The sequence below is a fragment of the Amblyomma maculatum genome, chromosome 1, assembly GCF_055883805.1.
Source record: "Amblyomma maculatum isolate TAMU_Amacu chromosome 1, ASM5588380v1, whole genome shotgun sequence".
Classification (NCBI taxonomy): Eukaryota; Metazoa; Arthropoda; class Arachnida; order Ixodida; family Ixodidae; genus Amblyomma; species Amblyomma maculatum.
This window is the reverse complement of record NC_139344.1, coordinates 155717256-155733701: the sequence shown is the minus strand read 5'-3', so window position 1 is coordinate 155733701 and position 16446 is coordinate 155717256. Positions and strand designations below refer to the sequence as shown.

At 44.2% G+C, this 16446-nt stretch overlaps 1 protein-coding gene across 4 annotated transcripts in view; it reads right to left on the bottom strand.

Moving 5' to 3' along the window:
• LOC146204699 (large proline-rich protein BAG6) overlaps positions 1–16446 on the bottom strand; it is a 111833-nt gene that overhangs the window by 21904 nt on the left and 73483 nt on the right. For all 4 annotated transcript variants that reach the window (XM_084589414.1, XM_084589412.1, XM_084589415.1 and 1 more), the window contains exons 18-21: positions 10553–10792; positions 8900–8959; positions 8702–8810; positions 3415–3671 (exon numbers count right to left, since the gene is read on the bottom strand). In XM_084589414.1, coding sequence (XP_084445540.1) covers positions 3415–3671; positions 8702–8810; positions 8900–8959; positions 10553–10792 — 666 coding nt within the window. The remainder of the gene's footprint in view (positions 1–3414; positions 3672–8701; positions 8811–8899; positions 8960–10552; positions 10793–16446) is intronic.

The window sequence follows — 16446 nt, the reverse complement described above, 5'->3', positions numbered from 1 at the left end:
TGGCGCTGTTGCTTAAGCGCTGGGCTGGGGATCCAAGGGATGGAGGTTCGATTGCTGGAGGAGACAAATTTTTAACTCTCACTTAAAAGCGTGACAACTCTACTAACAACCTTCTGTTGATAATGATCAGGCATTAAAGGCTTCTGCCTTAAAATCTGGCTTTATGTAGCTTTGCTGCTTGTGTAGCAGACCCTTTTGATGCAGTTACATTGACAGACTGCGATTCCAATGACAACTGCAAAACCCCAGCCCAAAACATCAGCAGCTGCCTGGCTGGAAGTTTCGTTTTCTGCTTTGTTATAAATTAGCCGGTTCACACATTGCACTAGCATATCATGAATGATAATTGTCTGTAGTGTCTCGGCATCACATGGGCAGAATTTATTGGCCCACACTCAAAAGAAGAGTCATGTTTCGTCCAGCAAAAACCCCACATTGACCTAGGAATGATGCTCTGGAACTTTACCCAAATAAGCTCTTGTAAACCAAAACAATTTAGCTGTCACAAATATTTTAAAATTTTCATGTGCATAGGCCAACACAAATGTTATGGCAGACATAAATAGGCTTCATATAAGATAAACTATCCCTATTCCCTATTTGTGTACATGAAGCCTTACCTCAATTACCAATCCATTTAATTTGTGCCTTCAATATATTACATTCTTATAAGCATACATTTCTAAGCTTTAACCATGCTGCACAAACGTGCCTGCGCAGCCTGGGAGTAGCGTGCCTGATTCGGCATCTAAGAACCTCGGAAGGTTAACTCCTGCCCCACCTCAAATGAGCAACCAGAGTTGACACCCCCCCTCCGATAAGCATCCCCCCCCCCCCCCCTAGTGCAAGCCATAATAATAACTATCACTGCACCCCACTTTCAGGGATAGGCCTTATTTTTTTTCCTAGGCAAGATCTTTCTTAGTGCAAGACAAAGGGGAGAAGTGCTTACAAGGATTCAGCTTTAAACACATGAACCAACTAGTCCTAAAAAAAAAATGTTGCTGAAAGACTTTTTCTTTTTTCTTTCCAAAGTGTTAATACTGCATCACTATTCTATAAGGCTGATGGGAAGGTGAGGGATTGCTGTGGCCATGTAAGTCAAAGGTGCATAGTCTTGTAGCAGTCTGTATACCATACAGAGCTCAGTGGGCAAGCAGCCTTCACTGTCTGATCATCAAGTAGACAAGTGTGTGAGAGATGTCTAAAGGATCTGAAAGGAAACAGCACTTCAGTTTAGTCACGTGAGAGAAAGAGTTAGGTTCTGGAAAACAAACATTAGGCCTATCAACAGCTTATGACAACTCCCAAGGTAAGAAATTTACCATTAAAGAACAAAATTAGTTCCAAGAAATTTTCTAAAACAATCTAGAGCCAAACACAGGATATCTGTTGTATGAAAAACAATGTAAACAATGTAACATTTAGTCAGATAAATGCAGTTCCATGATTTTAACAAATGGAACATCAGAAAGAAAAACTTTGTGGCTTGAACCTGTATTTGCACATTAAACAGGAAACTTTATGAGAACACCCAAGTGCAAAGAAGAAAGGTTTTTGTTCCAAGATTTAGTGAAGAGCTTTTCCCATCATTGAGTTAGTACAAAGAAAGGTGTGCAAACACATTCTCTAGTTATCTGAATGAGCATGATAATTTTAGTGACTGACGATGGCAATCATCATGAACCCATGTACCCACTTTAGCAACAGTTTGTTGTAACACTTCAAATGGAGCTATGCTTAACACTTTTTTCGTGGCCACCTGCCAGCATCATGCCAGTGATTTTTCGATAACACCGTTGACAATGCTGGATTTTCTGCAGAAGAGGCCTTTAAATGGTATCACTTTAAAAATATGCGAGCGTGCTAGGAGTGTTCGAACGTATGCTACATATAAATAAAACAAACAAAAAAAACTTTGAGAATGCATGAAGCGAGCTAAAGATTGAGAGCAAGGAACCAGCTCACGTTACCCTAGCTGAAAATGGCATAGGTCTAATTTTATTTTTTTTTCACTGGGTCATCTTTTTCACTACATCCTACAGGGTTGCTGGTTTTGTGTTTCCTTTCCTGATTTTTGTTTTCAGCTTTGCTCCAAGCACTTCAAAGGTAAACTGCAGTGTAGCCGTGTATCCCTCTCTCTATCTTGCTGCCAATGTCTGCCGCTATAACTAGTGTTGCAAAGCCATTTCAGTTAAAATGCAGCCTTGGAGTTCTTGAGCCTCAGGACAGTCAGCGGGGTGCACTTCGTGCATAATCGCCTTTTAGAGTGCAGGAGGCAGTGAGTGGCATTACGCTGCATGCACAATGGAATAATCTGATCTATGCCAGCCCAGGCACAATGGTGCCCTGCTTAATCCACACCGACAAGAAGGCTCTGCTCTCCCAAGCTGAGGCCAAGTGAATAAAGCACATTTCTTCGAATCCTCCTCCTTGGCACGAAGTTTTTCAAATACTCAACAGAAGTGTTTTCAAAAAGCAAAGACCAGCAAAACCAAAAACCAAACAATGAGGTCATAACAGACCAACTTATGACATTACAAATATTGTCACAAGACCTATCATAGGCACGTTGACTTGCTAAAATGAATATTTTAAGTAGCAGCTTGGGTCATTATTTACCCAAGATAACCAAAAGCAGGCTCGAAGTTTTTTCTTCCGCCGCGAAAGTACGCCGAATATTGACAGCCATGCGTTCGGTGACATCACAAAGCAAGGCTGCTTAGAGAAATCTATATCACCTATGTCATGAAATGAATTTCCCGCGGCAATAAAACACTGCACCACTGCGAAATTTGAAATAAGGAATTAGAAAGCTGCACGAACATACCACGATTTCAGTAAAACCTGAGGAGGCAGAAAAAACACCAGAGTTTCTCTTTAATGACCCGAAGCAACAAACGGGCTTTGACAAGATGCCACAGTTAAGGGCTTCACATTAATTTAGATCACCAGGGGTTTCAGTAAAACCTGAGGAGGCAGAAAAAACACCAGAGTTTCTCTTTAATGACCCGAAGCAACAAACGCGCTTTGACAAGATGCCACAGTTAAGGGCTTCACATTAATTTAGATCACCAGGGGTTTAACATGTGCTGACATCTCATCTTTTTTCTTGTTTTTTATGAATGTTTTCTTCCTGGTGCCAGAAGAAGTTGCAGTGAGCGCTTGATGTGTCCATTAATGTCTCCCTGTGTCTGCGTATTTTTCTGCACTCTTGTATGAGATAACATCTCATCTCACAGCACACAGGCACATTTTTCATTCTGCTCCCATCAAAACGTGGTTGCAACAGCCGGGGCAGAACCTGGTTACGCAGTATATCTGGTTCTATAAATTATGTCTTATACTCGTTTTTGCTCCCATCAGAAAAACAAAAGCACCAGCTAGAAGGCACAGACAACCAACAACGCTCACCTGCAAGTCCTGGATAAGTGGGGCAGCCCATCTTGCCAGAAGTGAATCCCTCGCTTGAACCGCCAATTCAAGCAGGTTGCCACGCAAACGCAGGTTGCCACGCAACCTACCTGGAACCAGGTCCTGCGCCACTGCCTGCTGCAGTGTAGCCTGCAGTCTGTTGAGGCTCTGAATAGACTGACCACTGCACAGCTGTGTCACGAAGTGCTCCACTGTCATTTCTCGGGAGAGAGCGACCAACAGTTTATTAGCAAAATCTGAAAAAGTCAATGCAGACATTGGCATCTGCCCCTTGCACAAACACTCTAACTATAATGCAACTTCCAAAACATCCATATTAAAGGGACGCTGAAGATGACTCCGACAACTTTCGGCGCTGCATGGTTATACACAAACAATACACAAACAAGAGAATTAAACCAAGACGTTAACACAGATGATGTGCTCGCTACCAACTGCCTGTTTTTGTGGTGCGAAGAAGAAGAATGCATCACAAAAAACGTGGGGTTACAATATGAAGAAGTAAACAAAAGATTCAGAAAAAATTCGAAGAAATTCAGAATGAAAAATTAAATGAAAATAAAACGAAAATAATGACAAATTAGGTCTAACTTCTTGTCACATTACCCAAACGTCTTGTCACATTGTCCAAACGGAGAAGTATCACCTCCTTGCTGTTGAGCGCCACCGACGGAAAACTCACGCATTCCCCTTCTTCCCCCGAAATCATCTTGAATGCTTCAATAATCTCTCCTTTAAAACTGTCTTTTGAGCCTGCCAGCACCTTGGTTTCGGTGAACCTTGGTATACAATGGGTGCCCCTCAAGTCCTGTTGATCGTCATCCGTTTTACAACGAGAGCAATGGGTCGCCAGGTTTCCTGGAGTAGACAATGCGGCACACAAATTTCTGTGTTCCCTTAGCCTTTCATTGATGTATCAGCCTGTTTGCCCCACATAGGCCTTCCCACATGTCAGGGGGATCTTGTACACGACACCAGTGCGACATTTGACAAAGCGTTCCCTGTGCAGTGCTCCATATTCTTCTTTAGTCTCTCTCGTTTCATTCACCTTCCTGCACATACTTTTTAACTTGTTCACTGCGGACAGCATGACCCCACGTTTTTTGTGATGCATTCTTCTTCGTCGCACCACAAAAACAGGCAGTTGGTAGCGAGCGCATCATCTGTGTTAACGTCTTGGTTTAATTCTCTTGTGTGTGTATTGTGTTTGTGTATAAACATGCAGCGCCGGAGGTCGTCGGAGTCGTATAGCCAACTAGCCCACTCGCAAGTACTGCTGAAAACGAATTGCAGTTGGCCTGTATATACAGACTTTGGCATTCTAACCTTCATTGCCGAAAACTGAGCTTTTATAAGCAAGAAAACTGCAAAAAAGAAAAGAACAAGCATCACCATCATTTACCAATTTCACTAGTAAACTGTGTGCATGGCACACTTTCGGCCACAGAGCAAAACTAGAAAAAATTTTTATACAGTTTAGAACTCTAATGCAAGCTACATTTATTTGGATGACTACAAGCAATTTTCCCAGAAATAGCTTTTATTTTTTACAACTACTACCCCCCCCCCTTTCCTTTACAAATGAATGTGCTCCCCTTTTCCCTCAGCCATTCTCAAGGGATTCCATTTGTAGTCCACGGTACCGTCCCTCAGCTATATAATATATATATATTTTTTTTTTAAGAAGCACATTGTAAAATGTAGGGTGCTTTGCGGCATGCTATCCTAGATATTTGCTACTCCAGAACAGGAACATGGCAACAAAAGTAACAATGTTTAGCTTTTGCCATTTCTACTTGCTGCCCTTTTCTACTCCACGAGAACTGTTTTCACAAAAAATTGTCTTTTTTGTGATTGCACTCCGTGCTTAAAGCCAACTTCAATCTTCAATTTCTCAGCGTGCTTTAAGTTCAATTAAATGAAAATGCACCATGTAACTAGGTCTTCACAACTCAAAATATTTCAGCAAATTTCAACTGCCATTATCTGGACGACTAAATAATGCATATAGACATATACGGGCCCTCTAGCACAGATATTAATGCAACAGGCCTTGTTCAATAAAAAATTCTGCATCAGCGTAGTCAGCGAAAAATCTCGAGCATGGAGGTGGCAGCTGACATGGCCAGGCACTCATTGGTCATAGGCTAGTGCAACGGCATGCGGCCATGACATGGCCGATTTGGCAGGAGCTGCAAACTTGGGTTTCTCAATTCATATGGGAGGATGAGGGAAACCGAACTTTTCAGGCACCTTGCATACTGAGTCAGGCATGCTACCTCTAGGCCATGCAGGTACATTCACATGGCTTGGATAAGCGGGGCTTTATATCTATGCTGAGTGGTACTTCACATAACATGGTAACATGCGACTTACATAATATGGCAGCTTACAAGTAAAAGAGTATGCGCGAGATAATTATAGTATTAGTGATCAATCAAGTTGCAAACTGCATGTGTGTGCTTGAGCGAGGAGCCGCAAGAGGAGCGGCAGGTAGAGTCATTAACACTGTCACATCATACCCCTAAAGGGACAGTCTACTACTGCCCAAGACAAGTATAAAAATATTGGCATATTCTGCTAGATCTTACCATTTGGTAGCAGTATCAAGGGGAGAACTCGTGGTTTAACCAAGAATCCATATTTTAAATTGATCAGGAAGTCTGGTTTCAATAGATGGGGCGTGCTCGTGACCTTTCGTTGCCAACATTTAATCTGTTTGGAGCGTCTGAAGTGAATATGACTATGCCACAGCCTCATACAGACTGGTATTTATGTTCATGTACTCTTAAAGGAAAGCTGAAGCGGTTTTCAAATTGCATAGAATTCGATGGTTGGAAAGAAGGGGTTTTATTACACATATGCATCAATTTTATCTAAATCCTGTCTATAAGAAAAACCGAAATCGCTTGTTAAAAACGCGCTACAGTCACGCCCTCGTCGCTGCCGGGGAGTGGGTGGGATGCCGAAATTGAGGAACAGGCAGATACGACATCAATCTAGGAATACCGGCCAGCCGCACGTTTCTTACGCTTGCTTCACTGCATCCAGCGCTTTAGTGATCGACGGATCAGTGCAATCTGCTGCTGGTGCCATTTATTTTCTCCAGTTCAGTCATTCTGTGCTGTAGGTTCCGCATGTTCCACGAGGTCAACCAGCAGATACGCAGCAGTTGTGGAGTGGCGCGCCGCGTGCTTCAACGCCCTCAGACTAGTGAGCCTCTTTCGCCAAGTAGTGAAATAAACGTCGTTCAATGATTGAAAATTATGTTCCTCGTGTCATTAGTAAACAGACATTCTTGTGAGTGCGTAAAGCAACTAGTGGCTATCAGCACGTCTTTCCGTTGTGCGAACATTGTTGTCCACAAAACAAGATGCTTTATAGTTTCCCAGAGGATGAGAAACTTTCGGCGCAGTGGGTCTCCGTCATGAAAAGGAAAAAATTCTTGCCTTTGGAATCGGCTATGCTTTGCACCAATCAAATATAGGCAGCGATTGCAGCCACTTAGAATTTCAATTAAATCAGTGCAACTGAAGTCTGGTGCAGTTCAGTCATTGTTCCTGTACCTAACTAGGTTAATACCGTTGTTGCACGGCTGGCTTCACCGTTGTTACGCTTAGCCGAGGATACCGAAATTGAAACGCTATTTGCGGTTCACTGTTGTTACACAGCTCACTGCCGTTCTCAGCTACGTCAACAGCCTAGCGACGGCCAAGAGTGGGCTCAGCCAGAGCGCCCATCCACTGCGCTCGCTGCCAGCACCGTTCCGATAAGCTCGCTTCAACTGGCACTGCAGATGCTGAGAACTTGTCTTATTTCATTATGTGGCTGAAGCTGGACCATTTTCAGCGTTGCGTTGAACAGTGCACCGCGCTAAGCTGCAAAGATAGGACGTGCAGCAGCTGCAGTACACGTGCGTTTGTCGTTGCGCTGTTGGGCAATACTTGAAGGTTGTATAAACTTGCTATGGACTAGGGTTGCACCCTATACAATGCTTATTCCATTTGTTGCTACTGAAACGCGATTTAATGTGTAAAGGGCAGTTAAAGCAGGCCCACTCGTGCGCTTTTCGCACTCAAGGGCAGATTTCCCACCTGTGCAAATGTGCCGACTTTGCTTTCGTAGTTGACGTACTCGACAGCATCTTTCGTAGCACCGTTTTTTGTAACTGCTGGTTGCCCGAACACGTACAGCAAGTGTCCAAGGTGTTTTACATTATTCGAGTAATCATTAACATTTTAAATCACGCTCTCAAGTCACCTGAAGCAACGCTCGCACAGCAACACCGTCGGCGCAGACCTGGCATACTGAGAATGTCATGATGGGCCCGGCTAATTATTGACAACAGTGGCGTTTGCTAGGAGGGCGGACATGCTGGTGCTCGTTTTGTGGCAAAAACTGCTGTTTGCGTTGATTTTTGATTTTTAAGTATGACAGTCTTGTTCAGAGGAAAAAAAAATTCCGCACAGAACTCATTTTTTGCAAAAAACGTTCAAGCTTACTTTTAAGGCAGCCTACTTTTTCTCCTCTAGTAAATTGCGGCTACTTTTATTCTTAATCTTGCCTGGTTCACTTTTAAAATGCGCTAGAAACAGAAAACCACTCAAGCAAAGACGCCACCGATAGGCAAAAACAGTTGTTGGTATCTGCAGTAAATGTCAACACGTTTATTTCAGATTTCAGAATTTTGGTGCTCTCAATTATAGTTTAAACAAAACCTGTGATCTTAGTCAATGACACGCTCTGCATGCAGCTTAAGCGGCAGAGTAGTTGCTGGGTTCATAGAGTTACCCTACTAATTTTATGCTGTGTCCATGTGTTTGCAGACGCAGGCTACCAGTGAGAAAACGAGCCTACCGTAATGAAAAATTGAGTTTTAGATGATTCTGCCGTGTTTCTTAGCTCCTCAGCTAGGTATTCGTTAATTTTGGGACAGAGCTTTCCAATGAAGCAAGAAAAAATTCGAGAAATTCAGTAGACTGTCCCTTTAATAGCAGAGTTTAAGTCTCCCCCCCACCCCCAATTTTCACATGCCAAGGCTTGGCTTGAACATGGCTGCCCTTAAACTGACATGAACCAAACAAAGCCATCTCAAGGAAGAAGCAGAGCATAGTTTGCACCATGCCATCCTGCCAGTCTGTGCACATTTGTCCAGAGCCCCATAATGCCAAAGGTTGTTCAGCCCTTTGTTCTCTGAACTGCTTCTGTTACAACTTGCACATACACAGTGTTGAGCACACAGTGACTAAATTTTGGCTATACTTACCCTCGCCTAGAAAATTTGGAGACACCACATTTTCTTGAATAAAGTCATACAAGATGTATACTTCATCATCGGGTAAATTTCGTTCCCGGCAATAATCATTCAGGACAACCTAGTTGGGTAAAAGAAATGAAGCACATAAAGAAAAAATTCTTTCTCTGACTTTCAATGCACACAAAATCGTTCTGCGAATATGCTCACCTCAATCATGTTGGCTAGGGGACAATTCAGTGAATACGTTGGAACCAACGTTGCTGGCAGCTGCAAAAAAAAAAAGGCGGGGGGGGGGGGAACAATACCTCAAGGTTAACAAAGCGGGCCAGATATCAAGCATGAAACCAGATCCAAAATGCTACAAGAAATCCTAGTCAGCTCTTAGTTCAAAGTGCAAATAAAGCAAAGATAGAACTGAGATCTCGAACCCACCAATAAATTCCATAAAGAGATGAGCCCTTTTTGACATGAACATTTACTTTACGGGGTTTCACATTCCAAAGTGACTCTAGACTACGAGGAACGCTAAAGTGTGGAGTCCCTCTCTATGACATCCAAAAGATGCCACAGAGATGGATAGAGGAGCAGATGGCAAAGGGTGAGAAGAGCGGCTAGAAGTACAGCAGCGTGCGTGGTCCCTAATGCGTGTTTACCTTGCGTATCCGCTTTGTTCATATCTTTCTGTGTGTCTGTTAATGGCTTAGTAGCTTCGTGGTACGCATCCAGTGCTCACAAGTAAGGAACCTCGTGAGCACTTACTTGCCACTGGCTCCTTCAGTTTTAAGAAAGGGAATCTGGAAATGTGGTTGACGCTGAGGGGTAGGGGCATTTGGAGGGAACTCTGGCGGTACTACAAGCCGAGCTGTTTCCGGGCCTGTATTACCGCCTGAGCGAGTGCCGTCAACCCAAATTCTCACAGTGGCTTCAATATTTGAAGTTTTTTTTCAGTATTGAGTATCGTTAAAATACGATACTTTAAAAATGTATTTTCGATACCGATACTCCGATACTTTCATTTTCCGCACACAATACCTTATACCGATACACAAGAATGTATCTAAAGATAGTATCGAAGATACATGTATCTTCGATACTGCCCATGACTGAGTGCCACAATCCAAAAGGGAAAGCAGTGGATTGCTGTGTAGATGTGCTGTCAGTGATGAAACATGGTGCGTGTTATCAACTGTGGTCCCGCATTGCGATCGCAGACGTCCCCATTAAGAAACTTGGGCAGTTTTGCTAGATTTCCAGTAATTCAGCATTAGCCAGGAGAGAGAGTAAGTGTAATGAGCTTGAATATCAAGATCAGCTGCCGCAACATGTTCGTAACATGAAATTTCCAAATACATGTGTTTGAATGAGGGAGGCATTGGCGAATTGAAAAATATAGAGGAATTCATTACATGGAGGTTCATTATATCGGGGTTTAACTGTAGTACAACTACATTTAGGTGCGGAATGAGGTCCATCTGCAATTCTCTTGAGTGAGAACAGAACAGCTACTGTTTATTGCAGAGGAAACTTGAATAAATTTTTGTGTGCCCAAATCCCTAGGCTGTTTATTATCAGTTGTGTCTGTTTCTTACATGATGATAACCTAAAAGACGTGGATGCAATTTCTGTCTGGGACTGTACACGAAGGCTATATAGTGCTTCGTCACAATGCACACTACTTTAGCTTGTGCATGTGGCTTTTCATGCCAATGTCTATGATAGCTTTGCGGCACTCACATAAGGAAAATCTTGTGGTAGAAAAAGAAGGGAGGGGGGAGGAGGAGCATGAAGTTTGAGAGCTCAGTCAAGTAACGTTCCCATGTTACATTATAAAAAAGGGAGTCCGGAGAAGCATGGTCATACCCTGGATGCTGAGCTCTCAAGGGGCTGGCTGGACCTAGGAACTGGGCCCTCGGAGCCAGAGGTGGATGCTGCAACTGGTCCCCTTCTGGCCTCCCTGACCCGGGCCTCTGCACTTGCTGGCTGCTTCTCCGCTTGCTGCTGCTGAACAGCTCTTGCTGAGCTTGGCCCTTGCTGTGCCGAGCCCGAAGAAGAGCCAGACCAGAGGGAACCACTACTGCCTAAGCGCCGGTGCTGCCCCAACTGAAAGTTTTATGTGAAAAACCATGCTATGCTACAAGCTACGCAACAAGCTTATCTTGCTAAACAAGTGCAGTGCCAATGAAGCAGTAGAAGCCCGGCCACCAAATACACTTGAGTACAGAGCAAGAACATTTCCTGTAGTGCACCTTCTAACCTGCAAACAACAATGGAACATCTTGCAGTACGTCTTTCATTTACTTTCACAGCGCAATGAACATTACAGCCAGAAATTAAACAAAGTTTTGCCCACAAAGTACAAGCTTTAACTTGTGTGCTTCCTGAAATTACTTTGGCTAGTTTGAAACTGATTTCTTTTTTTCACCTTTCTCACTTTACAAGCTGTGCCAGAGTGGCAAGAATGGCACTTCAACTCATTGTGCCTGAAGAAAGCCAGATGGCTAATTTGATGGCCCTGCTGTCTTACTTCCCCACGTGATCGTTCTAAAATTATGGCTGCCACAGAGGTTTGGAAGTACATGCTCCCAAGAGGGCAAGCTAAAGGACAGCGGTGTCCAGGTTCTGTCAGCGGGGTGTTGATGTGGCCAACAGCTACGACGACATGCAGGTAAAATGTAAACATGTCTGCTTCCTTCTCTGTACACTAGCCTGCCTGCCACTAAACCATCCTCAGTTAAGCCTATAACAGATACTTCCGTCGCAAGAACTGAGCAATGTTAGAGAAAATGCATGCCAAATAGGTAGCTGCTCTTACAAAAAACGCCTTATTAATCAATGAACAAAAAACCAACCCGTTGAGTTCATAGCCACATAATACGTTGAGCAAGACGGCAAAATTTACTGCGACTGGTGCTGCAAAACTGTGTATGAGCTCATCAGTGCATTACCAGCTCTGCGAAGGCAGTCATGCTGCACACGGTATGCTAACACATCACTGCCACACCACAAAGAATGCAAGGAGTCTCAGAACGAGATCTTTTTTTTGGAAAACAAGCCTAGTGGAGAGGCTGACAGAGGAATCCTCATTGAGTATTTTGCACTGTAGTGGCAGCCGCAACACTGAACCTCCATTTTGCTTCAGCGGGACCGCTTCTGTTATCCCAAAAATAACAAGGGAATAATTACTCATTGACATCAACCCAAGCGCAGCCATACGGCTACAAAGAAAAGCTATACAGCTTTTTCAGCTCAGTTATTAGCTCAGTTGGTAGAGCGACTGCCCAGGAAAGGCAGTGGTCCCGGGTTCGATCCCTGGATTAGGATGAATTTTTCTTTACCTACAAAGTTTCTGAGAAAGCTGTAGCTGTATGGCTGCGCTTGAGTGGATGTCAATGAGTAAAATTATTTAGCCTATCCCAAAAGTACCACCTCACGCAAATCGTTCAGCCCATGTACACAGGAAGCTAGTCGAGTGGCTGATCCAGCGACACCCCGTGTCACATTTCACCATCACGTGAAAAAACGCATCACTAACACTGCGCAACCAAACATGAACAAGGACGCAACTTCAATGAGCGTTTTTGTTTACTGCTTTATGAAAACACCATTGTGCGAGTAAGGAAAGCATTACAGGAGCCATGGTGAGAAAACGTGGCACGACCCAGATGCACGGAAAGGCGAAAAGCGAAAGAATGACAGAGGGAAAAGCGTAGCTGTTAAGTAACCTTAGGCAAGGTGGAAGCAACTCGTGGAGACTGCAGGAGAAAACGAGCGGCACGCACGTGCAGAGCGTGCAGGGAAGCCTGATTCCGTGCAGGGTAGTGCATGTTTCGTGCTGTCACTGAGCGAATTTCAAAACTGCACTACAACTGGTAGTATTTCCCTGCATGCGACCGCGTAAGAAGCAGTCCGGCTTTACAACGAGTCCGATGAGAGGCAGAACAGTGGCTGGTAAAAACCACTTTAATCCGGTCCCACACTATAAGTCTCCAAAGTATGCACAGTTCAGTTCAGTTGTTCAGTCGTGTCCGACTCTTCGTGACCCTATGGACCATGTCACGCCACGCTTTCCGGTCTCTCACCATCTTCCTAACATCACATAACTTCATCTGCAGTGCCTCGAGGATACCATCTAACCATCGCGTTCGCTGCCTACCCCTTCTCCGGCGACCCTCAACCTTTCCCAACATCAAATCTTTCTCCAGCGACTCCTCTCTTCTCATCAGATGACCAAAGTAGCTGAGCTTTAACTTTAGAATTTGACCCTCCAATAAGCAATCAGGGTTTATGGTCGACAATATCGACTGATTTGATCTTCTGGCAGTCCAAGGAACTCTCAAGAGTCTTCACCAGCACCACAATTCAACTGCGTCAATTCTTCGGCGGTCAGCCTTTTTCACAGTCCAACTCTCGCATCCATACATCACAACTGGAAAGACCATAGCACGAGTTATATGGATCTTGGTTGGCAGACTAATGTCTCTGCTCTTTACTAGGCGGTCAAGGCTAACCATTGCTCTCTTTCCCAGAAGCAGGCGTCTCCTAATTTCATGGCTGCAGTCTCCTTCCGAGGTAATCTTGGAGCCCAAGAAGAGAAAATCTGTCACAGCTTCCACTTCTTGTCCATTGATGCTCCAGGACTTCATAGGGCAAGACGCCATGATCTTTGTCTTTTTAATGTTCAGTTTAAGCCCAAACTTCTCACTCTCTTCTTGTACGAGCATCAGAAGTCTCGAGTTCCACTTCACTTTCTGCCATTAAAGTGGTATCATCCGCATATCTAAGGTTGTTGATACGTTTTCCAGCAATCTTCACTCCAGCTGAAGACTCGTCCAGACCGGCCTTCCTCATGATGCACTCTGCATATAGGTTAAATAGGCAGGGCGACAGTATGCAGCCTTGCCTCACTCCTTTCTCGATCGGAAACCAATCGGTAAGACCATGCCCAGTTCTGACTGTGGCCTCTTGCCCTTCATACAGGTTCCTGAGGAGACAGATGAGGTGAATTGGAACTCCCATCTCTTGGAGAGCTTGCCACAATCTGCTGTGATCTACGCAGTCAAACGCTTTTGCATAATCAATAAAGCAGAAGTAGATGGGTTTCTGGAACTCTCTTGCTTTTTCCATGATCCCACGAAGGTTGGCAATTTGGTCTCTAGTTCCTCTGCCCTTGCGAAACCCAGCTTGCACGTCCGGAAGCTCCCGATCCACATACTGCTGCAGCCTACCTTGGAGGATTTTCAGCATGCGAAATAAGCGCGATCGTGCGGTAGTTGGAACAATCTTTGGCACTGCCTTTCTTTGGGATGGGGATGTAAACTGACCTCCTCCAATCCTGTGGCCACTGCAGGGTTGTCCAAATCTTCTGACATAATGTATGCAGAATGTTAACAGCGTCATGGTTAAGGTTTTGAAGCAACTCAGTTGGAACGCCATCAATTCCGCTAGCTTTGTTCTTAGCAAGGCTGGCTAAGGCCCATTCAACTTCACTCTTCAGGATGCCCGGCTCGAGATCAGTAATCACAACAGTCTTATGTTGGGTTTGCACATTCGGGTCCTTCTTGTACAGTTCTTCTGTGTATTCCTGCCACCTCTTCTTTATCTCCGAGGCTTCAGTGAGGTCCTTGCCTCGTTTGTCCTTTATCACGCCCAGCTTAGCACAGAAGCTTCCATTGATATCTTTGATTGTCTTATACAGAGCTCTTGTGTTCCTTAATTGACTGTTGTCCTCAACTGCTTGGCACTGTATGTTCAGGAAGGCATTCTTATCTCTCCTTGCTATTTTCTGAAAATCCGCATTGAGAACCTTGTATCTTTCTCTTTCCCCCATAACTTTTGCCATCCTCCTTTCCTCAGCTATTTGCAAAGCCTCTTCAGATAACCAGTTTGCTTTCTTGCATTTCTTTTGCTTTGGAACTACCTTAGTAGCAACTTCTTGTATTATATCACGAACATCGGTCCACATCTCTTCGGGCTCTCTGTCTTCTAGATCTAATTCTTGAAATCGATTCCTCACTTCCACAGCATATTCTAATGGAATTTGATCCAGATCATACCTGAAAGGCCTTCTAGTTTTCTGCGTTTTCCTCGATCGAAGCTTAATTTTGGCAACAAGAAGCTGATGATCGGTGCCACAATCGGCCCCAGGCCTTGTTTTTACTGCTTGTATAGCGCTTCTCCATCTCTGCCGGCAAAGAATATAATCGATCCGATTCCTGTACAGACCGTCCAGTGAAGTCCATGTGTACAGGCACCTCTTGTGCTGTTGAAAATGAGTATTCGCTATGGTCAGGTTGTTTTCTTGACAAAACTCTACTAGCCTCTGCCCAGCTTCATTTGGCTCGCCAAGACCGAACTTGACTATAATTCCGGATATTTCTTCACTCCCGACCTTAGCATTCCAGTCTCCTATGAGAAAAACGACGTCTGATGATGGGGTGCGGTCTAAAAGGCACTGTAGGTCCGCATAAAATCTCTCAACGTCAGCTTCTTCAGCAGTAGTGGTCGGTGCATAGACTTGGATAACTGTTATGTTGAAAGGGTGACCTTGGATCCGAAGTGAAATCATTCGGTCGTTTTTGGGGTTGTACCCTAGCAATGCTTTGCCCATTCTTCTGTTTACTATGAGAGCGACCCCATTCCTTCTCTTGGATTCATGCCCACAATAAAAGACATAATGGTCGCCGGAGTTAAATTCTCCTATTCCGGTCCACTTGAGCTCGCTGATACCCAAGATATCAATGTTCAATCTGTCCATTTCTCGCTTGACGACATCCAGTTTTCCTTGAGTCATAGATCTTACATTCCATGTTGCTATTTGATATATCTCCTTGCAACATCGGACTTTCCGGTCGCTTCCCGACACATCCACAACTGAGCGTCCTTTTGGCTTTAGCCCAGCCGCTTCATTCGTCCTGGAGCTACTAGAAATCGCCCTTTGTTCATCCCCAGTAACATGTGGGACGCCTTCCAACCTGGGAGGATCTACACATAATTCCAAAATAGCTGTCATACATGATGAGAAGCATGCTGCTTAAAAAAAAAAAAAAGGAAAAAGAAATTTACCTAAATATACACCCCAAATATATTTCATGCAATAGAAACACACTGCTAACAGACCGTGGGCATTCTGCGTAAAAAGTGGCAATGCCATGCCTCAGATCCAATCCAATCGAATCACGAACCACGAGACCAGTCACATGCCCTCAGAAGCGTCTTCCCGCATTCTTTCATGCCTAGTCGCCATTTCTGCGCTTCACTTCATTAGCGTCAAACAGTTGACTGTCAGCGGTGAGCATGACATATCCAACATGACGCTGCAACCTCGGCCACAATACAACACGGTTTTCAAGTGACATGTGATCCTCTACGTGAAATCAAAAAATATCGCAAAACGGTGGATGTGTGACATGCAAGAAAAGTGCCAGGGAGATTGGAGAAAGCAAAGAAGCAAGGTAATTTTGCGCTCTTACAAGCAGTTTCTTTTGTGGACCAAAATCCACATGATGCCTTGCCACTGAGGGTGCTGTTTTGAGGCAGAGTTCTCAATCAAAAGAGCGAGAGACCGACTGCTTGCTACAGTCAAACCCGGTTATAACGAACTGCGTAATTCAATGCAATTTGTTCGCTATATAAAGTATTTCGCTATAACCAAACCCGTTTATAACGAACTTCAGTACCAAATTCGTTATACACGATGTCCAGACAGCGCAGCGAAAACGCACTAACTAAAGAAAAACCGTGCCGCTCACCATGAA